Below are 20292 nucleotides of genomic sequence, written 5' to 3' on the forward strand. Positions count from 1 at the left end.
GGGGGGAGGGCAAAGCCAAGAGGAAAGAAAGGACATGATAAAAGGGAGAGACATTTTGCCATGCTCTCTCTCTCTTCCACCTACATCTACAGACACCACCACCACCAAGCCACTGAAACGCTGATCAAAGGAGAGAGCCTGACTGAAAAGTAACCAGCCAGCCTGTGGTGAGAAGCATCTCCGTTTTTAAGGACATTGAAAGTGTTAAGATCAGCTTAGAATGGGTTTCGCTTTTAATTCAATTTACCAAATGTATAAGTCAATCTTTATAGCTAATCTGTTTTTGTTCTACCTGAAGCAGTGCGTTTGGTATGAAGTGTGTCAGAGGCTCCCTTTGGGATAACAAGCCTGGTACATATCAATTTCTTTGTTAAATTGACAAACTTATACCCACTGGACTCTGCAAGCTTATATAACTGGACACTGCAAGACAGAGGTTCCTAGGGCCTTGGCTATACTAGGGACTTCACAGCGCTGCCACAGCAGCGCTGTGAAGCACGAGTGTAGTCGTGCCGCCAGTGCTGCGAGAGAGCTCTTGCAGCGCTGTATGTACTCCACCTCTCTGAGGGGAATAGCTTGCAGCGCTGCGAGCGAGCGTGCAGCACTGCAGGCTCTGATTAAACTGGCGCTTTACAGTGCTGTACTCGCTGCGCTCGGGGGTGTTTTTTCACACCCCTGAGCGCAGCAAGTTGCAGCGCTGTACACCGCCAGTGTAGCCAAGGCCTAAGGTTGTTTCTGGGATCAGAGAATATTGGCTAGTGTCATTTGCTTGCAAGTAACTGGGAGCAGCTTACATGCCAGAGGCTGTGCATGAACAGCCCTGGAGTGGGGGTTCTACAGCAGAGCAGGGTAAAGCTGGCTCCCAGAGTCAAGGATTGGAGTGACCCAGCAGATCACTGGCCTAGACAACACCAGAGGGGAACATCACAGGAGTATAATAAGTCCGGGGAGGGATAGCTCAGTGGTTTGAGCACTGGCCTGCTGAACTCAGGGTTGTGAGTTCAATCCTTGAGGGGGCCACTTAGGGATCTGGGGCAAAATCAGTACTTGGTCCTGCTAGTGAAGGCAGGGGACTGGACTCAATGACCTTTCAAGGTCCCGTCCAGTTCTGAGATAGGATAGGTATAGGTAAAAAGTTATCCCGTAATATGTTCTCAGTCTACGTACTGCTTTAAATGAGTGTCAGCCTAGATGATCAGTCTCACTGATTGAATCTCCCTTCCATTGAAGATGACATTTGGGTATACTACTTGCCTTGTATATTATACAAGGTTGGTTGGTTGGTTTGTAATTTTGGGCACCCTGGGATGTGTACAGTAGATATATGCTGTCAGCTTTGCATGTATGTCTCCTGGCAGTTCTAGTTTCTTCACTGCCATTGTCATAAGATTATCAGCCCCTCACCAGGCACAGTGATATTGGTCCAGTTCTTGTTTTCAATGGTTTTTTCAGTAATCTGTAAATTTGCACCCATTACTATAGTATCTAAGTTTGGACTGTTACAATCTTTTTATTAACGCTTAAGATTCCAATTAATGTTTCTAAACAAAACCAAGTAAAATTTGTTTGCATTAAGTATTCACCTTCTAAATATAATTTAATGTTAATTGTTTGATTTTTTTTTGTTTACTATAGATGAATGCTTTCAAAATAAGTGGCTGCGTTTAAATGTTTTTCTGCTCGATAACAAATGCTGTCACTAAAAGGAAATATGTTAACCCTCAGATTTACAAAGAGTAAGCATTTCAACTTGTGGTTGAAGTTTATAGTGCAATAAATCATGTGCTTTTCTTGTACCATATCTTGCAAACACAGTTGGACAAGAGACCATCAGATTTGCCCTCCCACAAGCAGAGCTCTTGCAAGGCTGCTGGCCAGCTAAAAATGCTGTTGCTTTACTAGTACATGTCAAAGATAGAGCCTCTATGCTGGCGGAGTCTGATTTAAGTGGTTGTGGTCAGTCTGAGGAACCTGTGATGTGATAAGATAGCATTCGTGAGGTCATGTGGTTTGCAAGCACCCAATCTAACACTGCAGCTTTGTCTACTGTGTGTGTATAAAAATGCATTTTAAAAGTTTTGTTCTTTAGTAACTGTGCCCTTTAGTTTTATGTCCTTGAGAATCAGGGACATTTTACAAACTAGATAATTATAAAGATTGTTACCAAGGTCGAAGGTGTAGATAGTGTCCCATTCTCTAAACAATAAACCAAAGATGAAGAAGCAGTATTATAGTTCTGTCTCTAACTCTTATTCTGCCCTTGCTGAAATCATGTATTTTGAAGCTGGGAATTTTAGTACTGCTTTTGACATAACCAGATAATTGAGGCAACAGCATTACTGTAGAACTAAGACACTGTATTTATGAAAGTTAGTGGTCTTAGCTGTCCACATCATCATTAACACAAATTGGCATCTAAGGTACACTTGGCAGAAAAACTAAGGTTGATTCCATAATAATCAGGGCTCTGTACTATGTAACTATGGCCACAGAGTCTACCTTGGAATTATGCTCCTGAATCTAACTTTTCTTTACAAAAAATACCTTCTGTTCCTCATGGTTGAAGGAAAACCTTACAAATGTGAGCAGTATAAACTGATGTGGTGGTCTCTTCCTGAGTCTGCAGACACATGAAACCATGTACTGGAGCAGTATAGACTGCTCTGTTAATCTCAATGTGACTGAAATGTAAAGATGTCAGTTTAGGTGCCAACATTAACTGTTTCACTGCTGGCAATTTCAGATTAGATTTAATAGTAAAACACAAGTTTAATGTGCTTGTTTTATTTTTAGAAGCCTCCTTTTTTTTAACTTTGAAATTAAGTAGCCACAGACTTTTCAATCTACCACATCAGAGAGCTGAGGAATCTAGGTCCACTTTGCAGGGGAGTACACCAGTCCTTGAGTATTGTATATCGGGGACTATCAAAGCTATCTTGGCAAGTCAAAAAACATCTGAATTCTTGTGCATATTGCAGTTCTCTTCTGCATCGTAGACGCTGTGTACATGCAGAAGAGAAGATACAGTCCTGTGGGTTATATAATGCAAAAAATGTAATGTTAAAAAAACCAAACTGGGTTCTCATCAATTTAACATGGAGCTACTTACTGAATGAGTTAAGGAAAAGTACTGAGGAATTGTCATGATTGTGTAGGTTGTAAAATATTTTCTGGTAAACCCTTTTTTTGGCACACAGATTACCTTTAAAAATTAATCTTGTTCCATTTAACATCAGTTGTTCCCTCTGAAGACTCCTCTAAAGCTGATATAGGAATGCTATAGCTTAAGTACAAAGTCCCACTTTCACAAACCCTTTATCCACTGAGTGTCATTTTTGGGAGATGTAGTTCTCTTATTAATATTTTTCTTTACTGTTTTTTAATATGGCTTTCTGAATTAACAGCCACAGATACAGAAATCTTTTTAGCTGTTGAACAGTTAAAGATAGACAGAAGCAGTGTATACTTCCAGATAGCACTCTGCTAATATTCCTCCTTCACTGAGGGACAGCATCTAATGGAGGGAGTTCGTTATGTGTGTTGTAAATGCATGACAAGTGCCATTTGTTACAGTATTACATGTTCTTAGCATAATATTGCTAAATTGAAACCATCGTCTTAAATTTCTGCTGTATTTTGAGCTTCCTCTGTTTTGCTCAAGACAGCAGTCTGAAAGTTGATAAGGTGAGGACACTTTGTAATTTACAAGTCAAAAACACAAATTTTAAAACGGTTTTTTGAGCAGGCTGCTCAGTCATCTCAATAAGCAACACAACACTTTTTAGACTAGTATTTAGAGGTAGCAAAACACTGGCCTCTTATTGTTTTGCTAATTGCTTTAAAATTAATGAACTTTGTAGTAATTTTTGCTTTATAAAAAAAAAATTTAGATTGAATTCCTCACTGCCCCCTTCTGATTGGTGTTCTCAGCATATTCTTGGAGGACCTGAATAGTGATTTCAGGAGGCTGCATCTCAAGTTAGTTTTCTGTCTTCCCAACCAAGGGGCAATGAGAGAGTGCTGCAGCTCAAATTGCAACATCACTATTCAGGTCTTCTTAACTTGATCCTTCAGTAGGGATTGATAGGGCTCACTTCCTACCTCTAAAGTACAGATCCAAGTTGTGAAGTATACCATTTATGGTAGCTTTACACCTAGCTGGGATTTGGGCCCATGGCTTTCTACCATTCCTCCCCATCCAAAACAGTGAGAGCGGAGAAATACGAAGGAGAATCATGGATTTCACCATGCAAGGGAAAAAAAATGCAAAAAGACCCTTGAAATCCTAATACGATGTAAACTAATGTGAATATCTGGGGGTTAAAATTTTCTTACCGAATCCTCCGAATATCAGATTATTCTTTGTACTATCTATGGATCCCAAGGTGGTCCTTTTTGGTATCCAGGGAAACCACGGCCCAATATCCATTGATTTTTGCTTTGTTTTGCGGGGAGGAAAAGGGGACCTGTTTTATTACTGTTGATGGAATATATGGGCCCAAATAGTCAAAGGTGGTAACATGCCCCTGTCACTGTACAGCATTAACAGTTGTTGTTGTTTTTTTAAACAAATTCAGGGTTCCAAGTACAGATGCCTGCTTATACCTTGGCAAACAAACTAGGACATGTCAAAGGTTAGAATATTATTGGTTGAGACACGCAAGGTAAAGAATCAAAACAAGGCTAAAGCATTGAAACCCAAATTGTTAATCAATCAAAATCTTACTCAATCAGTCTCTTTTTAGAGAGGAATATTGGTTAGTCTCTGATTTCAATCAAGCAGCCCTTGGTGGGGAAGAAAGGATTTGTTCTGTTCAGTTTTGAGTTGGGAATGATTGATTAGTCACTTTTCTACTTTCAACAGAACAAACACCAAAAGTGTGGGGGGGGGGGAAGGGGAAGAGAGGATAGTAAAATATGGGTGAAATGAGGCTTTTGTTGATTTTGGGTTATTCCATCATGGAAGGATGCTTTGGGTTGGCAGGTTGTCCAGGATAGTTATTCTTCTGGACCCAGCCTCACCTCCCTAGTTAGGGGCAACATTTGGTTGGTCTGGTCAGGTTCCTTTTCTTCATTGGTTCTTCTTAGGCTGAGCCGAGCTAGATGGGCTTTCTCATCTTGTTATGCTGCTGCTATTACTACAATTGATATCAGGATCAAGTGAAAAGCCAGCAGAGTTGGGACCAGAGGAAAACGGTGGTGGGGGAAGGGCGGAAAGGAGGACAAGGGAGAAGACCTTGATCTTTCTTGTATCTGGCTGGGATCCTTGCAGCACTGATGGTTAGGTATTGCCAGTGGTGTGCTGAAATCTGGGTGTCACAATGAGAAATGCTTCTGCTGTGCCTGTAGTAATGGTGATAGTCCTGCCCCTTTTCACCTCAGAGTTTCTCTTTAAGGGCCACACAAGGGTGATCGGCAGAATAGCCCATCCTCTCATGATTTTGTCCACCAGTTAGGCCTAAATTTTGGTTCCACACTCCTCTTGTTTACCAAATATGATCTTAACACACTCTTTAAGTGGTATCAGTAGACCTTTGTTTAAATTAAGTCCATCTTTGTTTCTTTTTTGCATCTTTTTTTAAAACAATTCTATGTAACAGTCCATTGGGACAACTTATGAACCTTTACCCACTTTCCACCAATTAGGCCTACTCCAGTTGTGAGCTTTCTACTCCCCAGTTTTTACAGACTCTTGTGTGTGTATAGCTCACTAGAGAGTGGTACTGCCGAGGCTGCTGCCATCATTAGGGCTACTGTAAAATCCCTCCTGCAGCTGAGCCATCTCCCATAACTAGCCACTGTGGTCTGACCACAAATAAAGGCAACTCAATGGCATGAAGCCACATGGTCTTGTGAACTAAGCATGGGTCTAAGAATGTGAGAGTCCTGCATTCTAATGCTACCATTAATACTGATTGCTTCTTTTGCCTTAGTCAAGTCACCTAAACTTTCTGCATGAATTCTCTTGGGAGCGGGGTAGGAGGAAGGAGTAGAGGTGGGCAGGGGTGTTTATATAAAGAAAAAAAAGTTAACTTCCAATTTTCATGGGGTTGTGGCAGAGATCACAAAGTGTTTATACAGCAGTGTCCTGTGGCACCTTATAGACTAACCGACGTATTGGAGCATGAGCTTTCGTGGGTGAATACCCACTTCTTCCAGTGGGTATGTCTGTTAGTCTATAAGGTGCCACAGGACTCTTTGCTGCTTTTACAGATCCAGACTAACACGGCTACCCCTTTGAAAGTGTTTATAATTCACTGGAATGTACACAACCTTCCAGTGACTAGTAGGCCCAGTTAACCTAGTTTATTTGAGCAGTTTTCCCTTGTAAAACATAACGTAAAACATACATGAGACGTTGGAAATTGTACAACATATCCCAGCACCAACAGCAGGGTTCCACTTTAGCAAAAAGCTGAGGGCAGTGAGGCTGCACACCACTGAATGATGTATGCTTGCTCTCCTATCCCAAAGAATCCTCTCAGTTACTCTCCTAAAATTCTGACTGGCCGTGATCATAGTGATGCGACCATGGTGGGTAGAACTCTTATTTGGGGTAGGAAGCAATTGTGTCCTAGCCAATTTAAGAATACAGGGTTAACTCTGGCTTTAAAAAGACAGCAAAAGTGTGAAGTGATCGTTTCTTGTAACAGCAGTATCTATGCCCATAACATGTACATACTCAGCCTCTGTGCCAACCAGTACCTTCTGGTTAATACTTGAGGTTTCAGTAATTTTATTTATAGGTGCCAGCTATCAGGAAGAGGGAGTAGAGATGTTTAGATAGTTCCCTGGTCAAAGTGTCACAGCACTTGCAGTGTGGTCATAATGCTGTTCTAAAATATTTGGGCTTTAGCCCAGAAAGCTTATGCCCAAATTTGTTAGTCTCTAAGGTGCCACACGTACTTCTCATTTAAAAAAAAAAAAAAAAAAAAATTTTTTGTTGCCATTTCCTTACTTCAAATAAACACTTGCATTAGAACCTCTTGTAGGAAAAGATTCTGGGAATTTTCCTTCCACCTACCAACTAGTTACTTTATAGCACCTTCCCAGGTGAAAACTTTTTTAAAGTCATTGTTTTATTACAACAGATTTTTTCAGATTTTAGGAAAATTAATGAACTAAATTTGGTTTGTAATGACCAGATACTTTTTTATGAATAGGGGCAGGTTAAAAGTAAAGTATATCTTTCTCAACACTGTTTTGCTACTATTTCAATCATATATTTGCTATAGAATTTCAAAGTTTAATTAGATTATATGGCACTAGATCAAAACCATAGTTTTCAGCCATGTAGTGCAGTGATCAAGAAGTCATGACCTCCCATTGATCGCTTTATTGGTTTCCTGTTCTGATTCACTGGAAACCTTCTGGTCTGAACATTTGTCGCTAGTTTTAATCTTTGTCACGTTTACAATACAGCAGCCTAGGCTTTGGTAAAGCTGATACAGAGCACACAGTTAGCATCTTGTTTCCTTTTGGCTCTTGAGCCCTTGATAACTGATAAAGCTTTAAAACCACTTTCTATAAAAAAAAAAAAAATCTCGTATTCATAGTTGTAAAAACAAATGCAGAACAATCTGAAATACAAAACTAGAAGGCAACTGGAGATGAGATTATTTTTTTTTAATGCATTAAAATTTACATAAAATGTCATGTTTTTAATTAATTTACAGACAATTGCATGATTCCTGCCATCATCTGTACAGCCACTGGAAAGCATTCTTTATTTCAAGACTGATTTCCAGAACCTGAGAATACAAAATGAAAAGGCCAAATGTACTAAATAGGTGCTATAAAAATAAGCCTGAAATGACTCAATCTTGGAAACTTGTTGCTACTGTTTTGCTGTTCGCTTATGACGCGTTGCTATGGTTTGAACTGTCTAGTGATATGGGCAGCAAAGTTCATTTTGTATTAGTATTTCAGTTTGTATTCCACTGTTATCACTATGCATTTGTTTCAAATTGGTAGTTTAGAAAAGAAAATTACTTTTGGATCATCCTTCAGAAATTGGAGAATTGAGCAGTTAGCAATGGTTATCACTGGTAATCACAGGCCTAAGGGGTTAACTGCATATCTTTACCATTCATCATGGTTGCAGTTCCATTATCACTGTTACCCTTTTCACTCCCACTGTTCACAAGTAAACTGAAATTATCTCAATCCAGAGCATCTTTGCATTTTTAAAGAGAACCTGTCATGTTGATAGGAAGCTGAATGTGGAAACAGTGCACAGGCTCCAGCTGCTTCAGAATGTCTGTTGCCTCCATGTTACGGGCTTGATGTGTTCACAGCAACTCAAGCTCTAGTGTCATACTGGCTCCCATTCAGTTTGTTGCAGTTCAAAGTTGTTGTTGTTGTGGGTTGTTGTTTTTTTTCCTAACTGCCAAAGCAATTAATGGATCAAGCCCCGGGTACATGAAAAACTGAATTTCATTCAATGAACCAATAAGGCGGTCGTGTTCCTCTGGGATAGTACAGATCACTAAGCCCAGCATGAAACATGGGAGTGCTAGGACACACTATTCTTAGTCAAGGGGATCTGGCTATGGAACAAACTTCCAGAAGGAATTAAACAAATCCAGAGTCTTCCCACCTTGAGGAAATGCTGTAAAGCCTTCCTCTTTTGGGGGGGGGGGGGGGGCTTTCTAACATAATGAGAGAGAAAGTGCTAGCATTGTGTCAATCTGCCCCTTGCCACTCTTCTCCCCCCCCCCCCGTCCCCAAACAAACTCTACTCCAGAAACCATTTTATACCCCCAAAAGGAGAGAACAGCCAGACACCCTATGAAGTCCTCTAGAGACTTCGTTAAGGTAGGTTGTAGCATCCTAGTCATTGGAGGTATTTCAGAATAGATTAGACAAAGGGCTGTGAGGGCTGGTCTTGGTTCTACCTGAGGGCAGGGGAATGGACTATGACTTCTTGAGGTCCCTTCCAGCCCTACATTTCTGATTCTATAACTGCCAATCTGTTTTAGGTGGAAGGTGCCTCGGTACTATGGTGATAGTGGCATTATAAAATCCTCAGATAGAATATGCTAGTAGATAACGGTCTGTACTTCCCATTCTTAAAGGGCCTAGTTGTTTAGCCAGTTGGTTCTATTTACTAAATGTCTCTTAAAATGAATGTTCATTGTTTTTTAGAAATGCCTGTCACTGAGTATCTCATTCATGGTGGATGATGCTGGGTTCTCACTCCAAGAATGCCAGCCTTGAGTTCCAATTAACTTCCCAAATGTATTAATTTGGGCCTGAATGCAGTCTTTAAACTACTTGGCTCTGGCCACACTAACCAGCCAAACAGCTAAGCTGGGCGAATGTTCAAATCTTGTTGCCAAACTCTGTTTAAAGGCCAGTGTAAATGGGGGCCAATGGGAGCTTCTGTTTCACTGATCGATCAGACTGAACCCTCTGCTAGGAAGTAAGTTTGAAATAAAAAAATGCAGTTCAGCATTTTAATGCTTACAAGAGACAAGAAATGTAATTTTTGCCTTAGCTGTATTTTTATAACACTGTTTAGTGCTGTATTATTCACGGTTAACCCCAAAAAGTTTTGAAAACAAGTTTTGAAAGTCTCCTGCTGCACAGCATTAGTATGCATGATCAAGGCGTTTCCTGTCTTTAACCTACAATACCTATGCATCAGATTGTCAATGCAGCAGCTTCTAGTTTGCTTATTTGCTTTTAGACACACTTACTCATTCTACTCTTTAATTAGATCTGTGATTAAAATTTTATGTATTGCATTGCAGTTTTCCCTTTTTAAAAAGTTACACTTACTGTTCATGGTGTCAGCTATAGAAAATCCCATAGCTGGAATCTGAGCATGTGCTAGGAAAAAAATCCTAGTGCTGCAGAATAGAAATGTACATAAAGTTAAATGGGATGAGGTGAAGATTTTTTTATTTGGTTTAAGGCTAATTAACGGGCTGGAGTAGGGAAATAATTTTGTGCTTTTTACTGCTCTATTATGAGATGTCGTGGCTACCTCAATTTCCCCAAATATTTTACTTGGTCGGTCTTTTGGTTTTTGTGTGTTGATTTTTGCGTGTTTTTTTTTTTTTTATGCATTACAAATATCACGTCTTCACTTCCCTTCCTTTATTCCACATCTCCTCCCCCATCAACTGACAGCTGGGAAAATTGCCGGTTTTAGCTTTTTGTGGTACCGCTATCTCTTTTCAGTTCTCCAGCAACATGCAGATAATTACTAATGTTTGTATAATACAATTTGTTTCAAGTTTCTGGACAGGAAAGAGAGGCTGTTCATACCTGAACAGGAAGTAGTAAAGGACAGACTGTATGGAGCAGCGGCACAACTGTACTACATATTTAGGGTATAACAGAGTTTGTATTGTAAGCCCAGTGTTGGTCCCTGCTATAAAAATCAGATCCTCAATAAGTAAGTTAGATCTTGGGCTGAAACAGAATTTTTGTAGAAAATGTGAAGTGACTCAAAATTGTTCCTTAAGGACACCCTAACAATAGCGCTACTAGGGTTGTTTTTTTTGGACGTGTTTGAAAGTGACATAGAGCTGTCACATATGTTATTGGACTCCTCCAGCAGAGATCTAGTGCCTCCTAAGGCTCATTGCGGATCTCTACTCAATGCAGACCTCAGACAGCCCATAAGCAGTTAACTCTTTCCCCAGATTTAAAATCTGGGACTATATAGGGAGAAAGCAAGAGGCGAGTGGTGGGAGAATATCAGGAGGCCACATCTCCCTCTCCCATTTGTGTGGACTTCTGAAGTCAGCAGAAGGGGAAAACCCGTCAGATTCTTTGGTAAGAGGGGCTGATGAGCCTCCAGTCATAAAAAGCTCATGTGGCACCAAATTTTCCTAACCCTTTAGCTCACTGGGCGTTTCTGAGCCACCCAAAGTCCCCACAAGCCTTACTAGGGTTGTTACTTCTTAAGGGGAATCTGCTTTCCTGTAGAGCAGACAGGGAAGGAGTCTTCATTCCCACAAACCACTCTATGGGTGGTTTTCCTTGGTTCTACTGACACCTCCTCCTCCCCCCCAAATCCTTCTACCAGCCATATCTGCCCTTCCTGTGAACCTTGGAAAGAGATCTCCAGTCCTTCAAACATTAGGAATGGACAGGAGGGCAGCTACTCTCCAAATCTATGAGAGAAAGGCGCACTGATCCTGAGGACCTGAACATTTGCAGGAATAGCACTCTTGTCTTGCAGACGTTCGGGAGTCCGGTATATTAGGACACTCTCCACAGAACAGTGCTTCAGGACCATGGTTAGTAGGAGACTGGCAAGCAGAGTAAGGGGACATTCCCTTGCCTCAGCATCTCCTATGGTCAGCTTGGTAGGGTCTCCTTTCTTGTGGACCATCTGGAGTTTGAAAGAACAAGACTCCTGTCCCACAGACCGGGGGACCATCTTAAAAACTAAGTAAATTCCCACCAACTTTAAGATTAAAGTTAAAGTTCCTGGCATAATATCCTGGCTTGAGGATGCAGCTGCTAATATTAACTAAAAAGTAAGTTAAACGGGAAATGCAGTCACTGAAATAAAAACCACAACCTGAACTCTGTCCAATATAGTTGCAAGCATGTAGTATTTGCAGTGAATCAAAGTACTGTACAATTTCCTTTAAATTGGTATTAAGAGTATTTGTTCATTTGGTATCTTTACATGGAAAGTCAGTTAATAGAAGAAAGGTGCAATATGCATTGCTGGATTCATTTATGGAGTGTCTTGATTTAAGGACCGGTTGTACCACTCTCCTCAAACATCTGTCCTTGATTTTTGCATTTGATCCTGCATTTGAGTGAAAATTGTCCTGCAAATTACTGTAAAAATGAAAGATGTCCTGTTAAAGTGATGTCCTTTTTAATTATAGTAAAATGTTTGCCTGAAAGTAATTAACATAATTGATAACTTTCAAATAAGATTGTCTGTTGCTCTTTGAGTTTCGAAAAGGCAGAAGCATAATATTAGTTATCTCCCTAAGATCAGTGACAGAAGGGAAACCTAATTTTCTTGACATACGTGGAAACTAAATCTGGAGTGGAATGCATAGAGAATTGAATTGAACCCCATTTGGACCATAGTGTTATGACTGCCCATATTTGTGAAGACCTGTTTTAGGTGATAGATTGCTGATATTCATGTCTGCAACTATGAGATTTTGTCTATCTTCTTTCCTGCTGCAGAGTTCAGGTTGTGGTGGTTTGAGTGTGTGTGGCTTATTGTGGAAGTGCAACCTTAACATCTTGGGGTTTCTGACATTTGCTTTGCCTAACCTTGAAAGGGAAAATGTCTGGTCTGAGTTGATATGTGCCTGAAACCTTAACTTCATTTTAAAGTTTTGGGGGTTTTGGTGTGGAAATGTATTTCTGCATTATAGTTCACCTTTAAGGAGAAGAACTTCAGTTTTAATTGAGACTTAAGTCTGTTTCCCTGTTGACGGTTAGACAATTTAAGGTACCATGTTTACCTCAAAATTTCCTTTAAGCTAAATCTTTACTTAAAGAATGGGTATAGTAAAGGATACTTATAGAGGATTTTTATAGAGAGCTGACACTGTTTCAGTATCTCTTTTTTGTGACTGTCTCTAGGTTGGGATTGCCATCTTAAACGGTATTTTACTTTCAGCAAGGAGCAGAGGCCAACAGTCGTGAGTCTGATGAGAACTAAGAATTCAGAATCCATTAGACACCATGGGAAGTTAGAGTTAAGGAAACTTTTTAAAATTTTATGTGTTCAGATTAAGTTGCTTTTACTGATGCTTAACTTAAATAGCATTTAACTTGATAGCTCTTACATTTTTACTTAACCGCCTGTTGTTTTTTTCCACTGGAAAAATGGAATGGAATCTGATTGGTTTTTGTTTGTTTTGTTTTTTTAAGCCTAAATCTGCCTCATAAGGCTGCTAAAATGGTAGCTTTCTGTTAGATTCTCTTACGATATTCACTTACCATGTTAGACGTTCTCTGCTCTAATTAGATGTAGTGGTTAGCATATAGTTTCAGTAACAGTTTAGTTTTCTTTTGAATCATGTCTGTTTTATAATCAGGAAATCTTACTCAGGTTCCAGAACAAAAAAGGGCTTTGATTTCTTCAGACTGTTCCTGTTGTAATAAGATTTGCATAATCCAGTATTGATTTTTTTCCTATATGGATTTAATATGAATAATCTGTTTTCCTACCTTGAACCAAAAGAGTGCCCATGCTTTGATCCCATTTCCAGACTATAGAATGGTATTAGTAATCACTACTGAGTGGCTTGACTCTGCTAGGCAAGCATCTTTATGTCGAACATGAAGTACAGTTCTTGACTGCTTTAGAACTGTGGTTTCTAAAGTCTTCAAAAGAAACAGAAATGACTGCCTCCCTTCTGTGCCATAATCTATCACAGTCTTACCAGTATCAATATTAATCTATCATTTTTTCATTGCATCTTTTCCTTTTAAAATTTACTGTAGGCTGACATTCTAATGTTGTTTAGAGATATTTCCTTAATAGCTTCAAAGAGATATTAAGGGGGTATCTTAAAAATATAATCTGTGTGTGCGCTTATATCTGCACCCTTCATTTGCTACAACTGAATTGTGCTAAAACCTGAAAATCTCTTTGCTGTCTCTTTCCTTCATGCATGGCTTGATGAGGCAGTCAGCTTCAGGTAAGAGTATACCAAAGTCCAGTGACACGATTTGTTAATATTATATGCCTGTCTTCCCTCAACTGCTCTGAATTCATAAATGTAAATTCCATTAGCCTTGGACAGTGTTTATAATCATAAACTCTCGGTGCGTTCCTGTGGTTAACACAAAGCATGCATTCTCTTTTCAAAATGTTTCTAATTCATGGCTTCTTACATGAGAAGGCTTATGTAAGCAAATACTGTCAGCTACTGAGGTTCTGTTCTTGATGCAACTAGCTTTGTGAATGGCATGGAGGGGGCAAAGATGGAGACAGTCCTTTTTTGGTTCTGTGGCTACAACTTTGGTCTCCTATAGGCAGTCTGTCTAGGCAGCAGTGAAAGTGGGGGTAAAGCTACTGTCACCTTGAGCTATTAAAGGCCTCCCTCCTAATGTTTGTGGGTCTACCAGGCCTGCTGTATTCCCAAGCCTGATCAGGCCAGAGTCCCCACAGAACCACCGCATGAAGCAACCACCTAGTCTTCTAGAAATGGAGCAGGGGAGAGAGATCAAAATGAGGCCTGTTAATGCCTTTCTAGGCAGAAAAGCCAATCACAGCACTTGAAGGACTGGGATTTAACCAATGGTGACCTCCCTCACAGAGAAGGGCTTCACTGCCTGGCAACGGCTGTGCCATGCCCCAGCGATGTAACTCCAGCTCTACTCAATCTGGGCTGTCCTTGAAGGGCTAACCCTCTTTCCTCCCAGAGGAAGTAATCTTCTGGTCACAGACGGGACTGGAAAACCTAGGTTTTATTCCTGGCTCTTGCCTGCACTTCGTGACCTTGACAGATCACTTAATTTCTATCTGTTTCATTTTCCCAAATTATAAGCTAGAGAATATGGCTTACCTGTCAGATGTGCTGTGCCTCGGTTCACTAATACTTGTAAAGAGCTTTAAGATTCTGTAGATCCTCAAATTAAAAGGTACTATCCATTTAGGTTCTCAAATTGGTACCAACTACTGTGGCATCTGATGCCCTCGGAGCACAGGCATGTCATGCTGAATTTTAAATTTTACACATACCGAGTAAGCCTTCAGTCCATAGCAAATTCACTGGGCACAGGGAAGGACTGGAGGATCTGTGCAATGTATGCTTTGGTAATGAGCATTACAGACCTATAGCTCGTAAGCCTACTGCGTAGTAAGTATCTAAGCACTTTCCTTAGTGCTGGTGTTACACGCTGCCTTGAATTTTGGACAGCGATACCCTCAAGGTTATCTCTTGAACAGTAGGGTTTTTTTTAAGGATTTCAGTTTTCTAACAATCGCTCCTTTCTAGAAAAGAATGAAATTCAATGATAGTACAAGTCAAATTATTTTTGACTTTCTTCAGTTAAAAACCAACAAATTGTATTGGAATGTTTTCTGTTTTACAATTAAAACTTGCTAATTTTTCTTCTTCTATTGAGGAAAAGTCCAGGTTTTGCAGTAGGTTAGTGCACTGCCATTTCACTTCAGGTCATTTAGGGTCAAATAGGAACATTCACATTTTTAACAAGTTCAAATAGGCTTTGGGACTTGAAGCTTCCAAAACCGTGTTTATTGCTCAAAGAAGTGAATCCAGAATGGCAGCCCCAAGATGTGAAGCTATCTGCCAGGTTTTTTAAAGTGACTGCTTCATACGCAATGCAGAATCGGCTAGTTTTGGAGGATAGAAAGATCCTAAGGAGAGGCTGCTTATCCAGACTCGAGTTCAAGGTTTGGGATGGAGCAAGGTTTTGGCCACTTCTATATTTTCTACCAACTGGCCCCAGTTGGCTGTCACCCAGACACAGGTGCCTGCAGATGCTGCTACTTAAAAGCATGTAACTGGCATGCTATCACAATCTTAGCAAAATGTATGACTGACCCCTGCATGAGTTTGCTTGTTCAGGGGTTTCTTTCTGCAAATAGAGTTCAGATAGCGGTAGCTCAAGTCTCTGGTGCTTGGGGGCAGTTACTGTTGGAAATCAAACCTCGCAATAGAACTGAAGTAAGCACCGGTGGCCTACCAGTGCAGCCACAATATATTATGTGCCTTATTACAATGTACCAAGTCTGTAGACAGGGTCTCCCTCTCCCCCCAGTGTTCCATTAGTCCGTCCTATTTAGCTTTGGAAATACCATAGTTAAGTACTGGAAATGTTTGGGTTTGTCCAATCCATGTTATGGGATTCTGCCACTTAAAGTGCAGATAGGCCTTTACGAATCAGTTTTTTCACAACTAGGTAGATCGGTGTTTTCCAAACTTGGGACGCCGCTTGTGTAGGGAAAGCCCCTGGCGGGCCGGGCCCATTTGTTTACCTGCCGCGTCCGCAGGTCCGGCCGATCGCGGCTCCCACTAGCCGCGGTTCGCTGCTCCAGGCCAATGGAAGCTGCTGGAAGCGGCATGGGCCGAGGGACATACTAGCTACTGCTTCCCGCAGCCCCCATTGGCCTGGGGCTGCGGGAAGCAGTAGCTAGTATGTCCCTCGGCCCATGCCGCTTCCAGCAGCTCCCATTGGCCTGGAGCAGCGAACCGCGGCTAGTGGGAGCCGCGATCAGCCGGACCTGCAGACGCGGCAGGTAAACAAACGGGCCCGGCCCGCCAGGGGCTTTCCCTACACAAGCGGCGTCCCAAGTTTGGGAAACACTGAGGTAGATGAATTGATGACTTTTTCCAAATACATTATACTGCCCCCGTTCTATGTATATATCTATTTACATTATTTGACACAGCATGGGATATAACTGTAATACAGCACAAGATACACACGCTCAAAAAGTCCTGACTTTGTCGGCAAATTTCACTCAACAGGTGGACTCTGCAGGTAAAATGTAGGCGTTTCATGCTTTGTATGTATGTGTATATATCTCCTTACTATATGTTCCATTCTATGCATCTGAAGAAGTGGGCTGTAGCCCATGAAAGCTTATGCTCAAATAAATTTGTTAGTCTCTAAGGTGCCACAAGTACTCCTGTTCTTTTTGAAGAGGTGAAATCCACCTTCAAACCTGGAACCCAGGCCATAGGTCTGCAACATGTTCTGCCACCCTAGGCGTGCGCCCTCCTCCCACACACACACACACACCCCCCACACACACACTTCATGGAGACTTTCTTGGTTAAAGGCTGAAATGACTGCAACCCCTTCACACGATTTCCATGGTATATTAAGGCCACTGAAGTAATCATAGATTTTGCCTGCTCCCAGTTCCCACCCTCTGCGCCATTCTCTGTGGAGAACACCAGCCCCTTTGCAAACAAGTGTGGAAGTTCCCTGTTCTTTGCTCTGCCAGCAGCATCACCACACTGAAATGGGTCTGTGCACAGAGGTGAATTCCCCCCCCCCCCCCGCCCCCCAAGAACTCTGCAACGTAAACTGGGCTTGTTAATGTTCTGTATAATTCAGGCTTTCTAATCAGAGCCTCTGTGTTTAGATTTTTGCCCTTCCACCATTCTTACGGCCTTTGTGTTGCAAGCAACTATTTGTCTAGCAGAGCAAAATGTGATGCATTTTCATACATGGCCTTTTAAGCTCCCAAAATGGCCGCAGGAGGTTTCTACAAAGGAATTTATGCCTTTTCTGCATCCCTATGGTTTTTGAGTGTGGTGCTGTCTCTGCAGCTGTCAAACTGACCCCTTAATATTGACTGACTAAACTGATCTAGGTGAATTCTAAGAACTAACCTCACAGACCTCTTCCAACAGCTAAGATTAGTCTCACTAAGTTATGTGACTTGCTCAGCATTAAGGTTTTTTTTGTTTTGGTTTTTTTCTTCCTTCAGAGTAGCTTTAAACCTGTGGTCATAGTAGCTAGCTTATCACTATAGTTTAGTGTACTTGAAAAGCAAATATTAAGTACACTTTACCTGTGCCCCAACCAGTTTTGTTTTGTAAGACATTTCTCTTTAAAATTGAGAATAGTCTGTTCTACTGTGAGGAAAGGTAAGTTTCAGAGCAAGAATGCAGGTTAAAACCTTCATGCTGTGGTTCATTGGAGGTTGATGCTCTTTATCTTTCAAGGTGGAGAGAACCACTTATATTGCTCTTGAATGCTGTTCACTTGCTCTTCCAAAAAACATTGGCAATCACACCCATCCACCTCCCCCGACAGAAGCTTTTCTCCTTGTTTTTTCTAATTAGATGACAAGCACAAAAAACCCTTCCTGAGATAATACAGAAAAGTAGTGACTGTCCAGTAATAAATAGGGCTACCTGAAATCCCACAGCTGTAGTATATTCTCAATGGGAATGTTCAAAGACACAAGATTTAGCCTCAATAACCAGCGGGACTTGTACATACAGTTCAAAATTTTCGGGAGTACGATTAGTGCTTTTTGGTATCAAACCTGAAACACCCTAAAGGGCCTGATTTCAAAAAGTGCAGAGTACCCACTCAACCTCTTTCTAAAGTTTCTCCTCTTGGACATTCAAACTCTAGTAACTCTTGGCAATCTTGGTCCTGCTTGCATTTAGAAATCATTGAATGTCAAGGATACTTCACTTCTCAAACATGTTGTTTTTATTCCTATTGCTGGACTCTTCACCTGTGATTAAATGTTAACTCTTGTTTTTAACAGATCAGATGCCTAAAAGGCCAGAAAGGCTTCTCCGACCAACCCACTTTTGATGGGATTCACATTGTCAACCATTTGATAGGAGATGATGAGTCATTTCATTCTTCTGATGAAGATTTTATAAGTAACTCCATACAGGAGGATAGGGTCCATTTTCATTTACACAGAAGGACTGGACAGATGACTTTGGCCCCAACTGTGGTAGATAGCAGTGACAGTGATACTGAAGAAGGTGTTCTAGACACTGGGGATATGGACAAGATTATTCCAAAGCAAAAGAACCAGCAAAGAATGGAATCCTACTCTACTACTGTGTGATCATCACTGTGACTAGCATCTAAGACTTCAGATTTCTTTTAATGACTAAAAATGCCCAGCTCTTGGATTAGATAGCTATTGTGGCTTGTCTGACACATTTTATATATAATATATGTATATATGTATACACACACTTTACTGTTTGCCTTCTACCTTTGCCAAATCTTCATCACTGACATACCATAGAGTAGATTGGGAAGAAGTTGATGGATGACTGTTCTAACAGTATTACTGAATGTTCCTTGTTTTAGAAAATGCAAATATATAATTTCTTTAAATGCATAACCATTTTGCCATTCATAAACTTGGGAAATCTTTTCTTCAAAAGAAACTGCTCTTGTGCAATATTTTATACTCCGTGAACTAATGTGTTCTTTTTACATTGTTATCCATTTGTGATCAAGATGGACGTTCGCAAACTGGCTGATCATGGTGTATGTCTGATTATTTTTTGTTGTTTGACTGTTTGGTTTTAATTAAAAATAACTATTATTGGAGACCCATAAAAGGCTCCAAACACAAGCCTTTATTTCTTCTGTTTTTAAATACAAATTAATGGTCACAAATGTCCAAAAGGTTTTTAAAATCATTCTGACTTTTTTATTTTTTGTGCATCTGCTATTGATGTGTTGCTAATAAAAAACCTGGTCAAAGTATGTTAACTACAATGTTTATTTTGTACATGTTTATATCTCTCTGCAGCAACCTGAAAATGTACATTACACATTTTATATGAGGAATGTAAATGTTGCAAAATGACTACTTTGGCATTCTAACAGGAAAATGAATTCTGTATATACATACTGATAGTGAGTTACAAAATAAAGGCAAAACACTAATCTTAGATTTAATCTGTTTAGCTACTGACACTAGCAGGTTCATGACTAACTAAAATGCTTGTTCAAAAACAGACTAAACTTTTAACTTCATATATATAACTATAATAAATTTTTCATGATTTAACACTTGTTGTAGCACTTATTGCTTAGTAATAACTAATGTCTGTATCCTAGAGATTCTGTAGGTGATTGCACAGTGCATATCCAGAGAGTAGTTCAGATAAAGATGGAAAGTATTTTTATCTGGTTTTAAATTAACTACAGTTCCAATGAAGGATTGTTCAAAGCAGTAAAAACAGATATCTATAGTAAGTTATTCTGAGGAAGATCAGTACAAGAATATCTAAGAACCAAAAAGCTAATATTAGTGCATCTAATGAAGATGCACATGATTTAACATGGAGCAATGGCTTAGAGTGAATGCATGCTGGGTGACTGGTCATTCCTGTCTCTTTCCTCACCCCTAAAGGAAGCCCTGATTAGATCTCAAATTCTTCCTGTCCTTTCCAAGGCCTTTTGATCAAAATGACTTGCTACTTCTGTCCTGCACAGCATTTTAGACGTTAGTCTCTTAGACTCTCCCTAGCCCAGAATATTTCTTGACCTAAATGTACCACTGCAATTCTCCTCAATTACAAATTCCATGGAAGTATGTACTGTTAATATTAGCAGCTGGACGGCTTGTGATTTGAAAGGAATTAAATAATACTGCAGGGTTATGGCACAAATTTGCTTCCTCTAGAAATATTAAAGTTCATCTAGGTATTTAAGCATGTGCTTAGTTAGACATATGCTTATGAGCTTTAATGGCACTACTAATGTGCTGACTTAGGCACATTCTTAAGGACCTTGCTGAACGGGGGCCTTAGAGTCCAAGTCCCCTATTGGTCACTTGCATCTCCTTGGCTTTTAATTTTGAAGATTCCTAGT

The 20292-nt window shown here is 40.3% G+C and overlaps 1 protein-coding gene across 4 annotated transcripts in view; it reads left to right on the forward strand.

Moving 5' to 3' along the window:
• The window catches only part of LOC112109873 (ecotropic viral integration site 5 protein), a 129792-nt gene extending 110306 nt beyond the window's left edge, over positions 1–19486 (forward strand). For all 4 annotated transcript variants that reach the window (XM_024204588.3, XM_024204590.1, XM_024204586.1 and 1 more), the window contains one exon: positions 18209–19486. In XM_024204588.3, the coding sequence (XP_024060356.1) occupies positions 18209–18523 (315 nt within the window). In that variant the 3' untranslated portion in view covers positions 18524–19486. The remainder of the gene's footprint in view (positions 1–18208) is intronic.
• Positions 19487–20292: the final 806 nt, after the last annotated feature.

The sequence above is a fragment of the Terrapene carolina genome, unplaced genomic scaffold (assembly GCF_002925995.2).
Source record: "Terrapene carolina triunguis isolate 2854851 unplaced genomic scaffold, T_m_triunguis-2.0 Scaffold210, whole genome shotgun sequence".
Lineage (NCBI taxonomy): Eukaryota > Metazoa > Chordata > Testudines > Emydidae > Terrapene > Terrapene triunguis.